This window comes from Dermacentor silvarum, chromosome 2 (genome assembly GCF_013339745.2).
Source record: "Dermacentor silvarum isolate Dsil-2018 chromosome 2, BIME_Dsil_1.4, whole genome shotgun sequence".
NCBI classification, from domain to species: domain Eukaryota; kingdom Metazoa; phylum Arthropoda; class Arachnida; order Ixodida; family Ixodidae; genus Dermacentor; species Dermacentor silvarum.
Genome location: NC_051155.1, coordinates 223,968,699 through 223,992,837, shown reverse-complemented (window position 1 = coordinate 223,992,837; position 24,139 = coordinate 223,968,699). Strand labels below are relative to the sequence as shown.

Below are 24,139 nucleotides of genomic sequence, written 5' to 3'. Positions count from 1 at the left end.
AAGTGCTAGGCAAATAGACTATAAAAATTACAATTATTTTACAACCTCCTTGGTGCTAGGCAGTGGGTATCTGCCGTCCATTCTGTGCATTCGCGACATTCTGTGTCTCCGCGACAAAAAGCACTGTAAACAAAAAAGTGGCAACCAAACCTTTCGGTTCTCTAAAATGTCAGCGTAGATTAACAGATTTAAGCCGTAAGTGACTTGCTTATGGTTTGGTTCTTGCAGCACATAGTTCCCTGATGACTTGCGAGAAGCGGTGGGCAAGAGGCATAAAAAATACCCGATCGAGTGCTGAGGTTCTGTAAGGTAGCATGCAGAGATCATTCGGAGGATGTGCACGTCAATTTCGAACTGTCTGCGTGCTGGTTATTTCTTCGGAGTGCCTTCTAAGGGCGGAGCACGTCATAGGGCCCGACGTTGTCGGCGTGTCATGTGTCATGTCGTCACGCTCAAAAACACAAGCACAAACCCTGGTAGAGTTAAACTGACTTGATTCAGAATAATAGAAACTACCGGAATACTCAGGACTTAATCGAATTAACAGAAATTCATTAAAATCGCTTCTAACACACCCGGCTGCTCCGCACTTCCCAAGCTTTCACGTTGAGTCTAACTGTTTCTTTGGCTCCATGTGCGTGTTTGTTTCTTGATAGGGATGCTTCTCTTTGAAATTGAACAAAGCTTGTGTGGGCAGAAAAAACTACACGTACTCTAACCTGCCCACCATTCTTTTTATTGCGATAGCAATTATATGGACACTCAAAAGCAGATTTCTGCCGTCGGCGTCGCCGTCGCCGTCGGCGTCGCCGTCGCCGTCGCCGTCGCCGTGAGGTTCCGTATGACGTCAATGGAGATGAAATCGTGGCCGCGTGGTAAGTGGTGGTAAGTGGTTCTTGAGGGAAAGGGAAAGGTTGGCGCTATCTTCTGCAGCCCTTGAGGGAGCACGGCTCAGCGCCAGGCCGCGCGCCGCCGAACGCTGTATGTGCGAGTGAAAGGGAGCGAGGGACGCGCTCTTTCACGGGGAGTGAACGCACGGCGGAGAACAAACGCGCGTTCTGCGCCGTGCTTCCTTAAGGGCTGCAGAAGTAGGCGTCTCTTTCCTCCTTTACAATCACCATATATGTAGAGCAAACGCGCCTTCTTCCGATGTGCGAGAGGCCGTGGGGGAGGGGGGGAAGGGGGAGGGAAGGGAGGCGACGTTTAGCTGCGGCACCAAGTGCCTATTTATATCAGAGGCTCCGGCAACAGTCACCAACGCCGCACGCATTTTGAGCGAACGCGGGCAAAATGCCGACGGCGTCGACAACAGTTCGGCGCGTTGCCGGTGCTGCTGCATGTCCAAGTTTATACAGCTGATAAAGCTAATATCATTACTCCGTATTTCTCTCTACAAATTTGCTATCGCAATTGATGCTTCACCTTTCAGGTGAAACTGCGACAACTTTTTTTTGTATCAGGACTAGGTGTTAATTATTCCCCGTGAAGAGTTAAATCGACTCACAACGTTAGTAAACACGGAAAAAGAAACCGCCCGCCGCCTGTAAGAAAAAAAGTTGTCGCAGTTTCACCTGAAAGGCGAAGCATCAATTGCGATAGCAAACTTGTAGAGAGCTATACGGAGTAATGATAGTAGCTTTATCAGCTGTATAAACTTGGACATGCAGCAGCATCGGCAACACGCAGAACTGTTGTCGACGCCATCGGCGTTTTGCCCGCGTTCGCTCAAAATGCATGCGGCGTTGGTGACTGTTGCCGGAGCCTCTGATATAAATAGGCACTGTGTGCCGCAGCTAAACGTCGCCTCCCTTCCCTCCCCCCCCCCCCCCCCCACGGCCTCTCGCTCGTCGGAAGAAGGCGCGTTTGCTCTACATACATGGTGATTGTGAAGGAGAACAGAGACGCCTACTTCTGCAGCCCTTAAGCGAGCACGGCGCAGAACGCGCGTTTGTTCTCCGCCGTGCGTTCACTCCCCGTGAAAGACGCGCCCCTCGCGCCCTTTCACTCGCACATACAGCGTTCGGCGCGCGGCGACGATTTCTTCTCCAAATGACGTCATACGGAACCTCACGGCGACGGCGATGGCGACGGCGACGCCGACGGCAGAAATCTGCTTTTGAGTGTCCATATAATTGCTATCGCAATAAAAAGAAAATATCGCAGTTTCACCCGAAAGGCGAAGCATCAATTGCGCTAGCAAATTGGTGGAGAGCTATACGGAGTAAGGATAGTAGTTTTATTAGCTCTATAAACTTGGACATGCAGCAGCACCAACAACGCGCAGAACTGTTGTCGACGCCGTCGGCGTTTTGCCCGCGTTCGCATCGAACGCGCGCGGCGTTGGTGACTGTTGCCGGTGCCCCTGGGGGCGGCTCGGTGGTTTTCGACGAGATCAGAACGGGACACTCGTCGAGCAGCGTAGGAAGTCTTTACCACATTCTCACCTTGCAACGTTTTTATGTAATTACGCATATGGTGCCGCAGCTAAACGTCGCCTCCCCCCCACACAAAGATATATATATTGAACATGAAAAGAAGTCACAGTTTCGCCCGACAAGCGAAGCATTGATTGCGATAGCAAATTATTAGACAAATATACGAAGTAAGGTTAGTTGTTTTATCAGCTGCCAACTGCTGTGAACATTCGCTTACTAACAAAACTAACAAGCAAGTTGTCACGCGAGTACAGGCAGACAAGAACACGTCTCTTTCGATGACCACGGACACTTAATTGCTATAAGAACACTGGCGTGATGATCGAAGAGCGGTAGCAGCGGCGATCCGCCTCGAGCGTGCTGCCTCTCGCTTCAACGCGAACTAGGCGCGCGAGAACACAGCGCACACGAAGCCATCAGCGATCTCAGGTCGGTTAGCCTTCGAACCCAGCGCAGAATAGCGAGCAGCCGGGCTCAGCCGCCGCAGCTGGATTAGGGAGGAGACGCGCACTGATCTGCCCCCTCCCTCCCTCCACCTCCTATCGCGCGCACATCTCCCAGCTCCCCAGCCCCCTTGCGCACGTGGGAAAACGGCGGGCACCCTCCTCGGCTTCCACCCTTGCGAAAGCGAGAAGACACCGCCGGATCAAACCACCGTCCTTCTCGGCTCACCCTCGCAAGCTTATTCCGTTCGCACCTACGGCATAGGGTGCGCGGCCGCGATGTTATCGCGCTTGGGTTTTACACGGAACGTCACGGCGACGACGATGGTGGAAGTTCGCCTGGCGTGTCCATATAGTTACTATCATAATAAAAGAGCCAATTTGGGAAATTGTCTGCTACATAGTTATGCGATTGTACGGGGTGAACATTTTAAAGTTTTACAGAATCTTTAAAAATTGCCCGTTGCAGATAACACTATTCTAGTCATTGAGCTGGATTAGTCAGAGAGGCGAACATTATTTTCAAAGAAATCGAAACATATTCAAATAATTAACAAAAAATCACTTCCTAATAATTACTTTACGGCACATAATACAATTTACGAATTGTGAGTTTGCAAGGCGTATTCACTTGGAATGAATTACCAGCAGCCATGCAGTCGCGCGGCAATTTTGCGTGTATTCGCGGGCTTCTTTCACGCTCGGAAAAACTCTTTTATGTAACACGTATTTAGCAACAGAAAGCTGTATTGGGAGCTTTTCATGTTGCTCTACAATTTTCTCATTGACACTTTAAAAAAAATTAAATTATGGGGTTTTACGTGCCAAAACCAGTTCTGATTATGAGGCACGCCGTAGTGGGGGACTCCGGAAACTTGGACTACCTGGGGTTCTTTAACGTGCACCTAAATCTAAGCACACGGGAGTTTTCGCATTTCGCCGCCATCGAAATGCGGCCGCCGTGGCCGGGATTCGATCCCGCGACCTCGTGCTCAGCAGCCCAACACCATAGCCACTGAGCAACCACGGTTTTCATCTGTTTATAATATTTGAGTTCATTAAATAATTATGATCACTTTTGTAATTAGGCGGAATGCAAACAATAATCTGAGTATCTCCAAGCGACGGCGAACAACATTACCTCGTTTCTGTCCAGTTACGTGGCATTTGCATATTTGTAAAACTTGGTGCATGATAGTTGGCATAGCCTGTATATGAATGTATATGGTTAAATGTGTTGCCAAAAGAACCAATTTGTGAAATGCCTGCTACCGAGTTATGTAATGCCATTATGGTATATGTGATTAAATCATCCATAACATTGATGAAATGTCTGAAAGAATTAGAAACATGCATGTTGTAAAAATGATACAAGATTCAATAAACTTTCCCTTTGAAGCAGCCAGCAACGCACCCAGCGGGGAGCCCCGAAGCGGCCGTAAGACCAGGCAGGTACAGTATACTCTAACCAGCTAGGGCTTCGACGCGCAGCCGACGTCGGTGACGAATCATCCCTAAAGACATCAGTAAGCCCTTCGCCGGCACAGAATACATACAGAGGAACATGCGTCGCATATAACGCAGGCTATAGATGTGCAAAGCTCGGACATAGTGCGTTATCTGAGAAGGCTCAGGTATAGTGAAGGAATTACACCGAATACAGTGAAACGTGAGTGAAGTTTTGGGTGTATTATATATATATATATATATATATATATATATATATATATATATATATATTGTTGCAGGAAGAAAGCAGGCCCACAAGTGTAGAAGGATGTATATTTACAAGCGAAGAAATATGGCGTTCAGGCAACGGCCAGAGACTTCGTCTTCCTCTCGTTCGCGTCACCTTCTTCTTTCCCTTCACCGTAACATCACCCTCCCGGTGGGGTTAGCTCCGTCCCGGTGCAGGTTATGGAGCGTCGCTTAATGGGGAGACATAGGGCTTGAGCCTGGCGACGTGAACAACATCGCTGGTGACGTTGGGAGACACTGAAGGCTGACCGACTGGAGCGATCTCGTATGTCACGTCGGACAGTTGTCGTAAGATCTGGTATGGACCAGAATAACGGGAAAGGAGTTTTTCCGACAAGCCGACTCGACGTGAAGGCGTCCAGAGAAGGACAAGGGAACCAGGGGAAAAATGGTGGTCTCGGTGCCGAAGGTCGTAGCGTCGTTTTTGAGAAGCTTGCGAGACTGTGAGGCGATGACGGGCGACCTCTCGGGCCTGGGCGGCTAAGGCAACAGCATCGCGAGCGTAACCAGTGCTGGGTGATTGTACTGCGGAAGGTAGCAACGTGTCGAAGGGCAAGGTGGGGTCGCGGCCATACAAAAGGTAAAATGGGGAGAATCCGGCAGTATCGTGACGGGACGAGTTGTATGCGAAAGTGATGTACGGTAAAGCGACGTCCCAGTCGCGGTGATCGTCGGAAACGTACAGGGCCAGCATTTCGGTTAGTGTGCGGTTGAGTCGGTCGGTGAGGCCGTTCGTTTGAGGGTGGTATGCGGTAGCGAGCTGGTGTTCTGTAGAGCAGGAGCGGAGCAGATCATCGACGACCTTCGAGAGAAAGTAGCGGCCGCGATCCGTGAGTAACTGGCGAGGGGCGCCGTGGTGCAGGATGACGTCGTATAGTAGGAAGTCGGCGACATCTGTAGCGCAGCTGGTTGGCATCGCTCGTGTAATTGGCATATCTCGTGGCATAATCTGTTGCTACAGCAATCCATTTGTTTCCTTTCATAGAAATAGGAAAGGGGCCAAGGAGGTCGAGGCCCACACGGAAGAAGGGCTCTGTAGGGATAGCAATTGGTTGAAGTAAACCAGCAGGAGGCATAGCAGGCGTCTTGCGGCGCTGACACAGGTCGCAAGAAGTGACATAACGGCGCACAGAGCGATAAATGCCGGGCCAGAAGAAGCGGCGCCGCAGGCGGTCGTAAGTACGAGTGATGCCCAGATGTCCAGCAGTAGGAGCGTCGTGAAGTTGCTGGAGCACGGCTAGTCGAAGGTGCTTTGGAACGACTAGGAGCAGCTCCGGGCCATCAGAACGAACACTACGACGGTATAAAGTTCCATCGCGCAAGGTGAACATCCGCAGAGACGGGTCATTAGGCGAGGAGCTTAGGCGTTCCATAAGTGTTCGAAGAACAGGATCTTGGCGTTGCTCGTCGCCAATATGGAGAAAGCCGGAGAGAGACAGAATACTGATGTCCGAGTCTGCATCGGTATCGTCCGGTTGATCCACGGGATTGCGGGACAGGCAGTCAGCGTCTTTATGCAGGCGCCCTGACTTATACGTAATAGAAAATGTATATTCTTGTAGACGCAATGCCCAACGTGCAAGTCGTCCAGTTGGGCCCTTCAAAGAGGAGAGCCAGCAGAGGGCGTGATGATCGGTTACGACGCAGAAGCTCCGACCGAAAAGGTACGGCCGAAATTTCGCGACCGCCCATACGAGCGCGAGGCATTCCCTCTCAGTGATGGAGTAATTTCGCTCGGGCGTGGAAAGAAGGCGGCTGGCGTAAGCGATGACACGGCCGTGGCCCTGTTGACGTTGAGCGAGGACAGCGCCGATGCCATAACCACTCGCGTCAGTTCGTACTTCAGTAGGCGCAGAAGGGTCAAAGTGTGACAGAATCGGGGAGGTGGTAAGCCGCTCGATCAGGGTAGAGAAGGCTTGCTCCTGCAGTGGTCCCCAAGAGAAAGAGGCATCTTTCTTAAGAAGGTCAGTGAGAGGGCGAGCGATGTCGGCAAATTGTTTCACAAATCGCCGGAAATAAGAGCATAAGCCCAGAAAACTACGGACATCGTTTGTTGAACAAGGTAGAGGAAAATTGCGCACAGCGTGGACTTTCTGTGGATCAGGCTGGATTCCGGCGGCGTTTACGAGATGGCCGAGCATGGTAATTTCACGGCGACCGAAATGGCACTTGGAGGAGTTTAGCTGAAGGCCAGCCCTGCGAAACACGGAGAGTATGGTCGTGAGGCGCCTCAGGTGGCTCTCAAAGTTCGACGAAAACACAATCACATCGTCGAGGTAACAGAGGCATGTAGACCACTTCAAGCCGCGCAGCAGAGAGTCCATCATGCGCTCGAATGTAGCTGGCGCATTGCATAATCCAGAAAGAAGAAAGCAGGCCCACAAGTGTAGAAGGATGTATATTTACAAGCGAAGAAATATGGCGTTCAGGCAACGGCCAGAGACTTCGTCTTCCTCTCGTTCGCGTCACCTTCTTCTTTCCCTTCACCGTAACAATATATATATATATATATATATATATATATATATAATTTTTAAGGAGGAGGGTGAAAAATAAAGTTCACTTTCTTTTTGGCTTACACTGTGAGCAATGCATTTCACTCCATCCGACGTTTCGCGACAGTAAAATAATGCTTTGGAGACACCGTTTATTCCTGCAATACTTTCCCCAGTTTTCATAGTGATATGTATGAATGGGTCATTTAATGCATCAGGTTTGTCGTCTGCGGTAGCGTACTAGGCGCATGGCCAAGAGAACATCTACAACGTGTCTTCAGGAGTGTTTACGTATACGCAAATCAGACAAAAGAGAAATTCTAGAACTCAGTGATTTACGTACGACGACGGGGCTCCCGTAGAAAACATAGGAGCAGAGATTTCAAACACAGCCCTCTGCGAAATCAGTACGAGCACGCTGACTTCGAGAAAGTTAACACTTTTTATGTCCGGTCTCTCCGGCTATGTGGGACCTTTTATGTGATCACAAACCATTCTCGCTCTTCTTTCGATATCGCCCGGCCGGCTACATCTCGCAAATGATCCTCGTCAGCCGACACCCAGAGATGGTCTTGAAGTGTGACTGATTGTTTGAAACAGCGGTGAGATTGCGTCTGACCCTCGACGCCTCATCTATCTCCCGGTTTCTCGCCGTCAACACGAGACATAACCTCAACATCTAGATAACGAAAGGCACGAGGTCACAGAACCGTGATGTCACGCTAGTAAACTGACGCTCCTGTCGCGGTTTCCCGCCTTGAATGTAATAGGGGCTGCCAGTTTGCTATCGTCACACGTCACGGCTCTAAGCTCGCACTTTTTTCGCATATCAAGAAGGTGTCGCTACACTCTACACAAGCGGCCTTGAACGGCCGACACCCCCGTGACTTCAACAGTCAAAATACGCACGCAGAACACCGCCGCAACGACAGTACGGATGTTGTTTCGAAACCTTGTCGGGGTCAAATGAGCGGTGCCTCTTTGAAGGTGATACGTATAAATATATATGAGTGGACAAAATTGATATATTAACTTACAGCTGACGTGAAATTGTTGCAATGTTTACAATGGTTTCGCAAAAGTCCTACTCTCATAAATTACTGGTATACTTCAACGCGGTGTACAGTATATCAAGTTTGTTCGCTTTAGATGTGTTATTAGTAGCAGTTTACAGAATTGTGGTATCGTCTTTTCTTGCTGAAGTACGTAGTTATAAACTTCATACTCTAGGCTTATATTTCTTTTTTCAAGTTTGCAATTTTCAACAATTTTATATACATTCATGGTCCTAATAATCTTATTTTTTATTTTAAATGCAACAAACCTCATCAAATTCAGTGTAGTGGTTGCCGAGAAAAACTATTCCTCCGTTTTCATCTATTCAGATAAAAGCTCCCGTGTTACACTTTTAAAAAATGGTAGTGGTTTAATTCAGTTATGCCTGGGTGTGCGTAGCGAGAGGTACGGTTAATGTTATTGTTTAGCTTGGTGTTTCATTCCGTCGTTTATCCGCGGCCCTGGCACGAGTTACCGAACTAGACGACGAACCATCTTCATCTGAATCCACTCGCATGGCCGCTTCATACTTACGACGCTTCTCGAGGCGTGCGGCTAGTTCTTCCTCCGTTTGCTCGGCTCGCTGCCTCCTCTTAGATTCGTTCCGACGACGAAGCCTGGCTTCTTTCAGTCTCTCCGACTGACTTTCCATATCTGCCGACGAATCCCACCGAGCCGCATCTATACGATGCAATGCCGGCTCCTCCGGCGATGCAACGGCGGTGCTTGCTAGGCAACGGCTCCTCCTCTGACCTCATGCCAGGTGGCACGGCGAGCGGCGCTGCCAGCTGCGGCGGTTGCTAGGCAACGGCTCAGCTCGCGGTGTGGCCACCGACCACAGCGAAACGGCGAGAATGCGGCAAATGTAGCTCTCGCTACAAAAATTTTACACCCTTTCGGTCGTGTCTTGTTCCCAAACAATAATCGTCATCTGTCTTCTCTGCATTTCCTTTCTTTAACGCTGCGAGCCCGGTACTTCCTAGTCACGAAATCAGCGTGACATAGCATTCTCGACAGGAAAGTAGCGAGCGCTGAGTTTTCAAGAAAGGAAACGCAAGCAAGGCAGATGACGATTATTGTTTGGGGACAAGATACCACCCAAAGGGTGTAAACCTTTTTTAGAGTGTAAAGCTTCCTCGTAAAGAGTAAGAAGTCGCAGTTTCGCCCGAAAGGCGAAGCGTCAATTGCGATAGCAAATTAGTAGATAGCTATACGGAGTAAGGATAGTAGTTTTATCGGCTGTATAAACTTGCACACGTTCGCTTACTAACTGAATTAACAAGCATGGTGTCAGCGCGTACAAGCAAACATGAACAGATCCTACTCGACGACCACAGACAACCGCTGTGAAAACGCTGACGTGTGCGGAAATGTAGCATACATCCTCATTCTTTGAGCCCTTATGCCAAGAACAAGTGCCTTATTAAACTAAATTAATGTTTGAAAGCAAATTGCGTCAGAAAATGCGTAAAGTACGACTTACACACAAGCTGCAGACATGATAGCTTCGGATTGTTATTGGAATGTACGAGAAAACATAAATCTGTTACGCGGAAACTGAAAGACAAGGCAAATTTAAACCAGCGCGAAGAAAACGAGACGAAAGACGAGGAACACGAAGAAACGCAGACGAGCGCTGATAGAAGAAATTTGACTTAGCAGTACTTTGGTGCGAGTTAGTTGGTTCATGATCTTTAAGCAAGCTTTGACCAGCGCGAAGAAAACGAGACGAAAGACGAGGAACACGAAGAACCACAGACGAGCGTTGTTTTTTTTTTTTTTCGTGTTCCTCGTCTTTCGTCTCGTTTTCTTCGCGCTGGTCAGTTTGCTTCAAGATCATGAACCAACTAACTCGCATCGAAGTTCTGAAATACAAAGCCCTTTTGCTGTTTGAGGGCTGTCTTGAGTGGCCGCGACCGCTAGGTGGCGGTACCGTTAGCAGAGCATATATCCTCATTCTTGTAGGCCCTCCGCCTAGCACAAGTGCCTTATTGAACTAATTGAATTTCTCCAAGTAAAATGCGTCAGACAATTCGTAAAGTACGACTTACACACAACCTGCAGATATGATAGCATCGGATAGTAATTCGAATATGCGAGAAAACATAATTCTACTCGTATATTACGCGGAAACTCAAACACAAACCTCTTTACCAGGTGCCGGTTTTTGTGTGAGCACGGCGCGAAAAATCCCGACCAACTAGAGGCTAGCCGCTTAGCTGTAAAATAAAGAAATTGTTGGAGGGGATTGAAGAGAGGAATCTAATGGCCCCAAAGTGCGGTCTCGCGGCCCCATAAATTCATTTCTGGCGCAATCTGCGGTAGTGAAGAGCTTAGGCGCTAAAAAAATAACTCCTTTTAGAATACTGCCCCATCATTTACAAGCCTCAATTCTCTCTTTCAACTGAAGCTGTGCATCTCGTGGCATTCAGCCATCTCCTGTAAGTCGATGGCATTTTAATGCGAAGCATTCTTTACGTCACTTCAGGCACTTTGTGATAAGTAGGGCAGTGTTAGTAGACTAGAAATTGCCGAGTCAGTAGTCACAAATGAATTCATTATATATACGTTCAACAGTTATTTTCAATCTGTGTTCACACGTTCATCTCCTATACGTACGCCTTTGGCTAAGGGTGATGTCTTTATGCCAGAAATTGTTGCAACAGAGACAGATGTGTTCAAGTCGTAGTACTTTTACAAATCGATACAAAAAAGGCGCCGGGTCTCGATAACATATACGAAAAATTTACGGACTGTTAGGATACTCCCTAAATTTGAGCGCAGCTCTACACGTGTTTTCATTTCACGATATAATGGCTGGCAAGGATAATCTGTCTCGTGCGAAGTGTGGCGCGACTGACTCACTAATCTGGAGATCGCGAGAGCCAGCGCGTGGGTGACGCGTGGGCGAGATTCCCAGCAGCCGCCGACGACAAAATCTACAAGACTACGCTAGCTACTCTGGCGCCACCTCGTAGCTATCGTCGCCGCACTACGCTTTTCACCCTTTAGGCGAACCCTCCTCCGCTTTCCGTCTCACGGTTCCGCTGCAGCCTCCTCCTCCGCTTTCCTCCTCGCGTCTTTCATTACCCGATCCGCGTTCGCTTTCATCTTTCGTTGTGCTCATTCGCTCGATTACGCCGACGGTATGCGATATGCGCAACAGTTAACTCCCTTCTTGCACATTATTAGATGCGAAGCAGCTTATGGCGGGAGCTTTGTCCGTCCTGCGTCCCGCGGCGTCCCACACCCCCACAGCGCATGCGCGTCCCCTCACCTCTCTCTCCTCTCCTACGCTCACCCCTTTCTCCCCTCTAGGAATCCTCTACTGTACGGAGGGGCGCCCGCGTGCCACACCCCCACAGCGCATGCGCGTCCCCTCCCCCTCTGTCTCCTCTCCTACGCTCTCCCCCTTTCTCTCCTCTAGGAATCAGGAGGGGCGCGCACGACAGGTGGTGCGACAGCTGCATACTCCGCTGGGGGCGCCACGGTAGTTCCGCGGTATGAAAATGACGGAGCGCGCGCGCCTCATTCTCTCTCCTGTGCAGCGCCGCGATGAGCGCGCGGGCCGCTGCCGCGAAACCATCTCCCGCTCAAGCTAACCATCTCCGCGCTGCTTCGCATCCACACATGGTTCCCTTTACCGGGAGATTGAGTAATTTTTTACCGATTCACTCAGAATAGCTATCCTTCCTGCCGACTGGTTATGCACAAACGTGACCCATATTCATGCAAACGAAAAAAAACGCTTGTAGAAAAATACCGGCCGATATCGGCCCAAACAAGTTAATGTTTCAAACTGATGGAGCATATCCTGACCAACGCAGTCATGACGTATACAGAATAAACTGTCATACCCAATGCAACACGACTTCAGAAAATGACTACCGACAGTAACCCAACTTTTAGAGATAGCAAAAGATTTCGCTTCGGCAATGAATTCCCGATTCCAAATTGATGCTATATTTATTGATTTCTCGAAGGCGTCGTACATTCCAAACTAATTGAGAAGCCTAGGTCCATTGGTATAAGACTCAAAATTAATAGCATGGATTACTGCCTATCAGCCGAATCGTACGCACTTCGTCACCATTAATAATATTCAATCAGATTTGCTTGATGTGTACTCAGGTGTACAGCAGGGATCGGTGTCAGCCTAACACCGATCCCTGCTTGCGTTGAGGATGGCGTAAATGTGCGGTTATTTGCCGACGATCACGTGGCGTGCACCCGTGTACGCGATACAGATGACCAGAAGCAACGTTGACCAGAAGCGACTAAACTCGTCACTATAGATAAAATCGCTCGCTGGTGTAATACGTGGGGTACGGAACTTAACATCAATAAAACAAATTAGATGAGTATGAGCCATAAGAAGCCGTTGGTACCATTTGATTATAAATTGATGGGATCTGATATAAAACGAACAGACGCTATAACATATTCACGTATAACCATTACACGTACGCTATATTGTCGGAGATTCACATGGAGAATATATGCCCGAAAGCGTTCAGAACACTAGGGTTTCATCGCGAAGGAAGTTGGCTGCGGCACCTGCTCCTGTCAAGCTAACAGCCTACAAAACATTAGTGCGATTAATTCTTGAGTGCGCTAGTATAGCTTGGAACCCTCATCAGGTATACCTTGGAGATAGGTTGGAAAGCATCCAAAATAAGGCACTCCTGTTACCTTATTCCAAGTATTATCGCCACGATAGCGTGAGTGCTCTTCGAAATGTAGCAGGAATGCCTACTTTTGTTTGTCAGCAACGAATGGCTGCAATGAAGTTTCTTTTCATGCTTTATCACAATTGTTATCAGCATAGATAAACACGAGCATTTGAAAACACCCCATCGTCATACCAGTAGAAACTGACATGATAAGCCCCTGAGGCCGTATGCCACACGGTGCGACACATCCAAATTCTTCTTTGTTACTAGATCTATAGAGATATTGAATGTGTTTCCCCGGGATGTTGTCGAAACGGACTCTTTACTGTAAACAACGTTCTGGTGAAAGTGGAGTCGTACTTCCTCATATAGTAAGAAAAGTGATATGTACTGCTTTATTTGCATGTTTGGTAAGCATGATAGTGACCGCCTGTATATCTTGTCGCCATTTGACGTACGTTTTTCTGTTAACGAAGCTTAATTATTCAATTGTTGTACGTGTTGTTTGTTGTTGTTGCGTTGTGCAAATATGTTTACCATGTGTGCTTCTGTGTGCACTTCATAACCCATTTCCTGTAACAGCCTGTGCAATAAGGCTGACAGTATTTATCAAAAATTAAAATAAATAAATATGAGGGACACCGTAGTCGAAGGGATTACATCCCCCGCTCCCCAGGCTTCGTATCGTGCACCTGGATTTACTAGATTCTGGGCTTATAAAAGCGAATCTTGTCTTATTCTCAGTGGATACAAACATGTAATGAAAAGTTCTTCTACGCATATATGATATGCGTTCGTCACTCCAGTGTGCGTACAGTTAGTATTCCGCAATCGAATAACAGCTAATGTAAGATCTGAAGGTATGCACACTTTTTTATACATAGCCGCCTGGTTATATAATACCTTCTGTAGGTCACTTTTCTTGTTGCAGAAAAGTGACCCACAGAAGGTTCTCTTGGAACAATTGTTGCAGGTAAATTGTCCTTTCACCAATCGGGTGTTTCCTTTATAATGGCCCACACGCTACATGTACCGAGCACTGGAGAGGCAGTATATCATCCGTCAACAAAGCTTGGCCTTTCAACTTTCGCTGCTGTTTGCTACCGGAAGCTGGAAAGTATACGACTTCGATGCCAGAAAAGCGGGGATAAAGTTTTGTATTCGTGCAAGGACAGTCTTATCTATCGCACTCACTATCTTGTTACATAAAGGTTTGGGTTATTCCAAGGTTGCGTGCCAAAAAAAAAAAAACGAAAAAAAAAACGCACCCAGGGCCGTGCACACGTGATTGCCGAAGTGTACCGATAATAGCTCACGCATCGCAATTGCACCGGTTGTGGACACGTCGCTGCAAGTTTGAAGCGTTCCCGATAAGTGGGCTTCTTTTTTTTTTCCTGGTTACGAAGAGCTCTTGCGCAAGGAATCCCTTGCGCGAGACGCATGCTGCTGCTTCGCGTGTCGAACGAACTCGGCGAGAAAGACAAGACGCGCGTGGTGTTCGAATTGATTGAAAATGAGTGTGGCACATTGTCCTCTTGCATTTTGCGCGTTCTCCTGCGCGACCATTCACTGCCGCATCTGGCAAAGACGATCGCACTTCCCTGGACGCCGTTACCGGAACAGGAATGCGTCTGTCCCGCAATAACCGTTCTATTGAATTCGCGTGTCGTTGTGCTTCACTGCAAACGTTAGGGCGCGAGTTTTCGCGAAAAGGGGTGAATGTTAGTTGAAATATAAAACTTAAGCTATAGCCGAGCCACGATCGAAATTATCAATGAAGCAAGAATATGTGGTAACAATGGTTGTGATTCTAAATTGTTAAGAGTCTATACTTTGTGCAACCTTGAATATGCATCCTTCTATTGACTGCGCTATACTGTTTTACAAAGGACGAAAAAAAAAAAGAGGGGGGGACTGACACACATGTGCGCAAATGTGCGCCTGTCCTTTCTTTTTTTGTCCTTCGTAAAACAGTATAGCGCAGTCAACAGAAGGATGCCATGCCAACTAGCCCTAGCAGAAGCCTTATTGGTTGAATATGCATCTTAACCATAACCTAATGCGCAGTGCGTTTGCTTTTCTGCATGCCTGTTCGTCGTGTCCTGTCTTTGGCTTTCTTTATTTCTTCCTTGCATCATCAATTTATTTTTGTTTTCGCTCTCTTTCCTTCTTTTAACCGCGGAGCTGTTTAAGCCGGCCGTTAGTCCGTCCGTCGCCCGAAGAAATGTGGGCCGATCCTGGCGGCAGTGCAGAAAGGGCCCAAGTGCAATGGCACTGTGAACTAGCGAAGCTGAACCTGGCTAAGTCTAGCTAAGCATGGTTAGGACTACTTAAGCTTAGTCAGTCATCAATAGGCAATCGATAGCCAATCAATAGCTAATCAATAACTGATCAATAATCAATAAATTCCGGGAAATGCTGGGGATTACTTGCTAGTGCTTAGCCTAGCCAAAAAGCCAGGACTAGCTATAGTGCCCATCAGCTCCGCTGTCTCTTCAGCATTGCGCCTCCATTGCAAGCTACGCAATTTTTTTTTTTTATTGAGCGTGAGCAAGCGTGGTGGCATAGAAGTATATTACAAGACGTATTGCCTGCTACAGACTGTAAATGTGAGAAGCTCGATCGCTTGTAATCTCATCATTCAGACGAAACCACATTCAAGCTAGTTCACTAATAAAGAACGTCAGAAAAACACGACACCACCTTCGCGCATGTGAGAATGCCACCTCTACAGTGTTGCCGAGAAACGGGCAATCTTGCAATTAAATCCCCTAATGAGTGGCTCAGAGGGCGGCGTCCTTCTCGTTTTCAAACCTCACTCGTTCAATCGGCTTATCGCCACGCCGACCCCCGATGGATCTGTCTTCTTTCATTTTTTCCTGCTGTTGTCGCGCGTCTGTTACAAGGCGCGCACGAGAACGTGGACGAGTGCCGGAAGAACGTGAGGGCACGCTTCACCCGATCCAAGAGGGGTAAGGGGGGGATAAACGAGATAAAACGAAACAAAAAAGAGCGATCGCGTCGTCTCTCTCGCGCGCTCTGGGCGCCTCATCGCGTGCGGGCGATTAATCGCGCTTGCGTGACGAGGTCGCTTCTGGGAAAGCGCGCGCGCGCGCGCGACGCTTATCTGGTGGTGGCAGCGAGGAAAACCGCTCCGAGCACCATGCGACGCGTCTCCCTGCTCCCCCTGCTCTGGCTCGCCGCCGGCGCTGTCTCCGCACAAGAAGAGCATGGTGAGCAGCAGCCATATGCGTATACTGCCGTCTCTGTATATGCGTGAATGTGTCACGAAGTGTCGAACTTGTATTCGAGCACTTGAGGCGGGGAACGATTCCGGCGTGCGTTTATATTGGCACCAACGACGGCATCTAACGAGTCTCGAGCAAGTTCCAACAGATCGCAACAGGTCGTAACAGTCAAACAAGCCGTTTGCCGGAGGCGCTGCAGGTAGTGTCGTATACGCCGCGTCGTACCACGTGTCTCCCGCTTACGCGTCGAACGATGCAGTATATGATAGTTACTGACGCACTGTCAGCTCAAAAAAACAAAAAAAAAACAACACAGCAATTAAACAGGAAGAGACAGAGGCGAAAAGAAATCGAGTGGACAGGAAAGCTTGATTTCTTTTTTCGATTGTGTTTTTTTTTAACTTCATCATCATCTCTTTGCGCTTATAATTTGCTGCGTCACACTGCTACGCGATTGTCAGTGCTTAGGAAACACCAATCATCTAAACGATCACCTCGTGCCCTCGTTAGTATAACAAATTGATGTAAATGTAATAAGTCGATCATGTCTGGAAGCTGTGTCTCGTTTATACTGACGGCAAACTTTGAACACAACGAAACCACATGAACGTAGCGACAGCGCGATCCTCAACCATCGCCGCCTAAAGACACATCGCGACGAGATCTTGTGTTGCGCACCTGTGTCACACGATGTGGCAATCGTGTGCAACTATCGGCCCGGTAGATCGATCGCTACCGATGGAAAGGTACCATCGTGTGGTTTCCACTATGTCCTCGCGCCAATTATTCCAGTGAATCCTCGCGTTCTACAGCGCGTGCTTGGTTTAATGATGGCGATACGGTTTAGGAGCAGACATCGCAGAAAGCGTTTATACGAACGCAGGAACGGTATGAGCGTGAACCTGAAACGCGCGCCTACACCTCAAGAATTTGATTAATATGCCTCGTATTATAAGGTGCGCCTAAATGACGTGGCAACCACTCTTACCTGCTCAGTATATCGGGGAAGTGCAGCGCTATTTTAAATGGAGACCGTTAACTGGCAGCGTTTGCAGACCGATTGCGCGTATACGAGCCAGCGCGCCTAGCAAGCAGTGCGTGTCTGGTTTCCTAATTGCAAACGTTCGAGGAAAAAAAAATGCGCGGAAACCACACCGCACGGCTGCGTATACATTCCGAGGCGCTTATAGAAAAAGTGCGAGCGTATTATAAACACGTCCTTTGTACAGAACATCAGGAGAGCGGAGACGCCAACACAACTTCGTGGCAGTTTGAAGTAAAACGTGTGGAGCATTCAGAGAGATCTGCTGTGCACGCGGCGTCACACATTCGTGCACGCTTGGTGTGCGATTAGCGAAGTCCGTTCAATAAAGTTCGCCTTGAGAATTGAAAGACAAAATTGAGCTCGAGGTGCGACTGCTAATTGCATGGTTTTAAAATGTGTGCGCGGAATTTAAAGGGAGGAGAATCGTATACTTTGAAACACCTAGCATTAATTACTAACCTTTTGCTGACACCGCTTGGCTGTCTTCTTTCAAGAAGACATTAGGTGGTTGTCTATCTATGTCGGAATGCCGATATAAACGGAAAAGAACCCCAACGGTATCGCGATGTTATCGAGCAAACGTGGCGGTGGTGTTGGCAATAAGCGCGAAACTGTGTTTTTTAGTCAGGGTAACACAGACGCGAGCGCGATACGTTTCTCGCGAGGAGCCAAGGACGCTGGGAAACCACGCACACGGAATTTCAATTTTGTTTTCTTCTGCTTTGTTGTCCGTATACTGATCCGAACTTTCTCAGCACGAGTGCAAGGCAACAGAGATGCTCGCGTATAGAGCGTGCATGGCTCGTGCATACCTGGGACTCCTGTGTCTACGTATTACTCTTTATTGTTTTTTTTTTTTTTTTTTGCTTTTCTTCATCTTGTAAATGTGTTTTGTTTGCTGTTGTTCTTAATACACAGTGAGAATTTTATTTGTTTGTCATTTCCATCGCTTCACTTTGCTGCGTTCTAAGTAAAAGTATTATTTCGTTATCTGCGTTACCGTGAGGAAGAATCCTCAGCAGCCAACTGTATGACGTCCTATACCTAGCTAACAAAAAAAAAAAACAAAAAACACGAACTTTTACCTGCAGGAGAGCGGCGCACCTGGGGAGTCTACCTGACTGCCGCGTCGAAGAAGCAGGACGGTAAATACAGACTCCTGGAGCTCAACTGGTACGGCCTGCCCCCGAACCTTCAGGACGTCGCTTCGGTGCACCTCTTCAACACCGACCCCCACGTGGCGGCGCACAACGTCAGCTGGAATCCGCTCGAGTCGTACCGTGCCACGGGCCGCGACGGACGACACACGACGGCTGTGCCCTTCCCTCGCTTCAACTGGACCAGTCTGACGACCGACGAGTGTCTGGGCTTCTGGGCTGTCCTCTCGACTCCCGAAAGCCCCGTGGCCTCGACGTCCTGCCTGAGGGCGCGACCTCGCTGGATGCGACAGCACTGCCGCGAGCTGGGCCACCTGCGCTTCGTCGACCTCTTCGTGCCGGGCACGCACAACTCCGCCATGTACGACACCTCCTCGCCGGACCACGTGACCATCTTCGACCACTTCCTGCTCAACCAGGAGGAGACCATACTGAACCAGCTGCTGTACGGCATCCGCTCGCTCGACCTGCGGGTCCAGGAGAGCCGCGGCGAGTTCTGGATCACGCACGACCTCATCAAGGGACAGCTCACCGTGCGCGACGTGCTGAGGCAGGTGCGCCAGTTCGTCGAGGAGACCGGGGAGCCCGTGCTGCTGGACTTTCACCGCTTCACGACGGGATTCCGGAAGCGAGACCCGCAACCGCACGAGAACCACGTCCGCCTCGTGCAGCTCATCACCGAAGAACTGCGGGGCTTGCTGCTGTTCCGCAACGCGACGAGGATTCCTCTCGCCGACATCCTGGACGGCTGCCGGGACGGCGCGTCCCTTGGCCCGAAGGTGCTGCTGTGCTACAATCACCCGTACCACGGCCCGGGCGTCGAGTTCACCGGCTTGGGCGTCAAGCACCTTTGGGCAAACACGAAGGACCTGTCGACGCTGCAAAGCTTTCTGGACGAAAAGGTGTGCGAGCCGACGTTCGGCACGCCCACGTCCGCCATGGCGCAGACGACGGCGCAGCTGCCTTTTCTCAAGAGCAATCGCAAGATGGCGCAGGATGTGAACTCGCACGTGACGCGTTGGTTCAGGGAGAACTGGTGGCGCTGCGCCAACCTCGTGGCCACCGATTTTTTCCTCGGCACCGACATGATAAACGTCGCTATACAGTCAAACTTACGCAGGGCTCGCGATAGTTGACGAGCCCGTACCCTTCTGCACGGTAGGCAAAGAACAAGTGCCTAGTATACAGGCCGCTTTGAGGTTTAACCTGAAGAACGAATTTCAAAAGAGTGATCCTCACGTTGGTTTTCCAATTTCGCGAGGACAGCAGCTTCGCGACGATAAATATTAGTTCCATGTACAGGGCCGCGAACTCCAAGAGATAGCATCTCTTCAATATATTCCAGCGCCCACAATAGCCTAATTTTGACATGAAGACCCACGGACTAGTCTCCACAATAGATGCTGGTCTGAAATGTCCATTCGGCCACCTCTTGTTTCTTTTGTTTTCCTTAAAATAGTGCTCAAGTTGCATTATATCTAGAACACCAAAGAGTGTTGTTTTTAACAGTGGCCGGGGCCCCGTGGGAACTATCGTGTTGTCATATTTGCAGTCGACTCAAAGGTGATGCTGATCAACCTTTCCGGCAGCTGTATCAAAATTTAAAGAACGGGAAATCGAGCCGATATATACTTCTGTAAGCCAAAGGAATGACCGGCAGCTTGTACATAGGCTGAACAAGATATAATACGTAGGTCTACTACAGGCATTTGCAAAGCACATATATACAAGATGCAAATGCGATAGTCATCAACATTGTTTTGAAATTAAAACATTATGCGCCATTTCTGTCTTTTCTTACATAAGAGCATCCCTTCAATGATTGGTTAGTTTATTTGGACCTAGTTGCAAACGTTGGTAGTTGCGGGCTTCTCGAGAAACCCTATGTTATTCAGTAATTAAACTCATGATAACATGGGGCGTAATGAATCCATTCCGGCAATCCCTCGTATAGCTGCAAACACGTGTGATGGCCCAAGGCAAGAGCCTGCGCATAGCTCGATCAGTCCGCATGGTTTTCAGACTTCTGAGGTGCTGTTTCGTCGATAATGTCTTTCGGCGCGAGCATGGTATTGTCGGTTGGACGGTTGCCACCAACGCCCTGCCTATCTCAACACAAACGCAAGGCGTGGTGTATATTGCACAACCGGCTCTAACGCATAATACTGAATTATTACGACATCGCATATGTTTGCGCGCAAGTCTGCTGGAGGAAATTTTTCGCTGTTTGAATGAGGAAGCACGCAGGAGAGCTCTTTACTGGAAATAAAAGACGCTCGCCTGCATACTTTTGCACACATTCCACTGTGCGGAACAGGAAATATAAGAGAGAAGGGCAGACCAGAAGAAGGAGAAACGAAGCGATTTTTTTTTAAGTATACGGAGTCTATATTTCTTCTATAGCGCGTAAGTTCGCCATGCTGCGTATAGACGGAAATGTTCGAGGTCATCTTGAATCCCCAAACCATTCCAGCAGCTTTAGATGACGGGAGGTTAGCATGCATCTACAGATACTAGGAAAAGAACACTATTGTTGAAAATACTGGGCGTAGTGCCTGTTGTGGGCCCTCACGGTATAGAGGGTTTTGCTGGCAGCATGGTTGAGAGCCTGCTCAATAAGTTCAGCCGTGCGCGCTTGCATGATCGAAGTAGCAGCTAGCAACAGTAAATCTCTTGGGAGAAGATATATGAAAGGAATTGGTTGCAAAGCAGAGTGGGGATGAATCCTCTGCCACGGCTGCGGACACTGTAAGGAGGCGGGTGCAGTGAAAATACCTGAAGAAACTAGCGGCATGAGATAAACAAGCTGCATGCCCGACATTTTCAGATGGTCTCCGTCTCAAGACATTACCGGACCAATGATGCTCCTTATAGCTTCGATGGTTTCGCAAAGACCGGAGTATACCGCATGATATATCTGGCCATGGTGTTCACTTTAGAAAATAGTAAGCCTAAAGGTGAGGAAGTGCGAAGTCGAGCGCGCGACGCTCGCTGCATTGACCGGTAAGGTAGGGTCTGGAGGTATCTGGGGCGTGGGTTCCAGATACCGTAGGGTTCAGCGTTTTCACGTTCATCTAGTGTCCGATGTTATCTTCCCTATAATAACTGTCCACAGCGCCGCTACATATCTTTAGCTATAAATACATAATTTTTTATAACGGTCATTGTGGATTTGCGCCAGTTTGCTTGCTCCTCACTGAATTGCTCACAGCGGTAGCGCCCCCTACATCATTAGCTAATATGCCTAAATTCTTCAACTGACTGTAGTCACTGCACATAATAGGCACGTCATCTGTTAGTTTTAAAGACTTGTATTTCGTAATAAAAGCAATCAGTATCAGCAACGGCCAACCAAAGAGGTTATAATAAAAAATAAAAAAGCTATTATGAAATAAGGATAGTGACGGAGCCTCTTCTAAAAGCCCAGCAACTGCTGAGTCAAGGCTCAGGTGAGCAGCGCTGAGCAACAGAGCTCCTGCCCCCATCAACAAGAATATATTTAAACCAGTCACAGATTCCTCAGAGCGAAGGTATCAGTTTGGAGGGAAAACACACTATACCGTCGTGACGAATTCCATTACGACAAGGGCTAGAAACCAGGAAGCAAGGCGAGTAAGTGGAAGCTTATCAGTGCAAACGGGAATAGGGACGTGGCGCCCTGGTTACACAAAAGAAGAAATAAGCTTCCCTTTGTCTCGTTCGCCATGCGCTTCCTTTTCTGTTCCGCTGTCATGTGGCAAAGTGTACACTGGCAAATTGACATGCACCTAACAACAGAGGAAGACAAACACAGTTTATTCCGCTATCGAGATGGACACCTGCCAATGCATTGTTGAAACTGCGAGCGTGTGCTGCGCCAAACAGAAATGTAGATAAGAGCACAACGAAGTCCTACAAGCTCTGGAATGGGGGCCAGTCAGTATAGAACGATACTTAGGCTGTATACTACCTTTCTGTGTATTGACGGCACGTGCGATCTCTTTGACGTTTGAGCACGAGTCGACAAGAGTTATGTATGCTGGCGTTGAAAGGTCCGCATTTTGTTTCTTGGTACCTAAGAACACATTTTTTTTCCGTCTTTGTTATTTCTTTCTCATTATTTTTCCCTGAAAAGAGGTGTTTCATTACACCATCTCTACGGGATCACAGTTTACTATACCGCACAATCTCCAGGATCGGTCCACTTTATCCGGCAAAACGACCAAGCAGACAAGCCAAAGCCCAGGAATGTAGGCACAGTTTAATAAAGCGATTATGCGCTTGAAAGTGTGTGTGGATTGCAGCAAGAATATTTGGGTACTTTGATATTTTATTGCGTATTTCCGTAGAAAGTACCGGCCAGTGGCGTATCAGTATAGGGTACACAAGGTGTTTCACTTTACTTGGGCCAAACTTTAAAAATATGCAAATGCCACGTAGCTGGACAGAACCAAGGTAATCTTGTTTGCCGTCGCTTGGATATACTCAATTTCTTCTTGCATTCCGCCTCATTAGATAATTAGTCAATTAATTAATAAACTTTTCAATTATTATAATTGGATTAAAAGTGTCTATGAGACATTTGTAGAGCAACATGAGAAATTCTCGATACAGCCTTCTGCTGCTCGATACGGGCTACATAAAAGTGTTTTTTCGTGCGTGAAAGCTGCACGCGAATACACGCAAAGTGCCTCGAGCGGCCAGTCGCGCGGCAATTTTGCGTCTATTCGCGGGATTCTTTCACGCTCAGCAAAACACTTTTATGTAGCACGTATTGAGCAATAGAAAGCTGTATCGGGAGTTTGTCATGCTGCTCTACAATTTTCTCACCGACACGTTTCATTAACTATAATATTTGAGAAGTTGAGTAATTAATTAAGAATAATTATGTAATTACAAAATGCACAAAATAATCTGGGTATCTCCAAGCGACGGCAAACAACTTACCTTGGTTCTGTCCAGCTACATGGCGTTTGCATATTTTTAACTTTTGGTGCATGATAGTTGGCAAACCGTGAATACTGGTACATACGTATGCGCTCACCGCGCGCCTACCTAATCCCACCCCCTACCCCTTTAAAAATCAAAGCCCCTTTCTTAAAGAAAGATGGTTAACGCGAAGCTTTCTCTCGTGCAAACTGAATCAAAGTCCAAAGCCAACGACCACGCAATGAACTCAAGAAATGATGACCGACCCGATGCGATGCATATGTGATTTGATTGCTTGTTTAGGGTAGTATTTATTTAACGATGAAGTTGAATCAAGACACCTTTCGTTAAGTTGCATAGCCTTTATTTTAGATCATGTAGCCGTTGATTACACGCATACACTCACACTTTCACGGACGACTCTACACTTGCAGAGTGTTGCCTTGTGATCGCTGGGGTAGACGGTCAGAGGCTCTGCCGTTGCCGATACACGGGATCGGCCTTACGGGCACGATCGCGCTCGCGCTTACGTTCGCGTACGGCAGCCACTTCTGCCGTGCGCTGCACCTGCGGCCTACCCATGGTGACGGCCAGGAATGCATTGCGTGACGCGCGTAACCCAATGCAGATATATACAGTTCGTCTGGGTAGCGTGGCGTTGCAGTTCCCATTGTTCTTCTCGGTGCAACTGCTAATGTAAACTGTAGTGTTCTACGTACGATACGTATGTCGTGCGTCGTTGTTCTATTGTGTGCGCAGATGCGCCGTCGTTGTTCTATTGCGTGCGCAGATAGTTTCATTGTGTAAGTTGGCTTTCCTGCAGTGCGTTTTTGGCGCTCACGGACGAATCAGTGAGACATGAACTTTAAAAATCTGGATCCGTGCTTGCAGGCTCCAATAAACGCTTCCGCCGAATCGGCG

The 24,139-nt window shown here is 48.2% G+C and overlaps 1 protein-coding gene across 1 annotated transcript; it reads left to right on the top strand.

Moving 5' to 3' along the window:
- The first annotated feature begins 15,909 nt into the window (after window positions 1–15,909).
- On the top strand, window positions 15,910–20,094 carry LOC119442740 (uncharacterized). The gene is made up of 2 exons (XM_037707738.2): window positions 15,910–16,093; window positions 18,245–20,094. The coding sequence occupies exons 1-2, from the start codon at window positions 16,024–16,026 to the stop codon at window positions 19,444–19,446; spliced, it is 1,272 nt and encodes a 423-aa protein (XP_037563666.1). The 5' UTR covers window positions 15,910–16,023; the 3' UTR covers window positions 19,447–20,094.
- The last annotated feature ends 4,045 nt before the right edge of the window (window positions 20,095–24,139 follow it).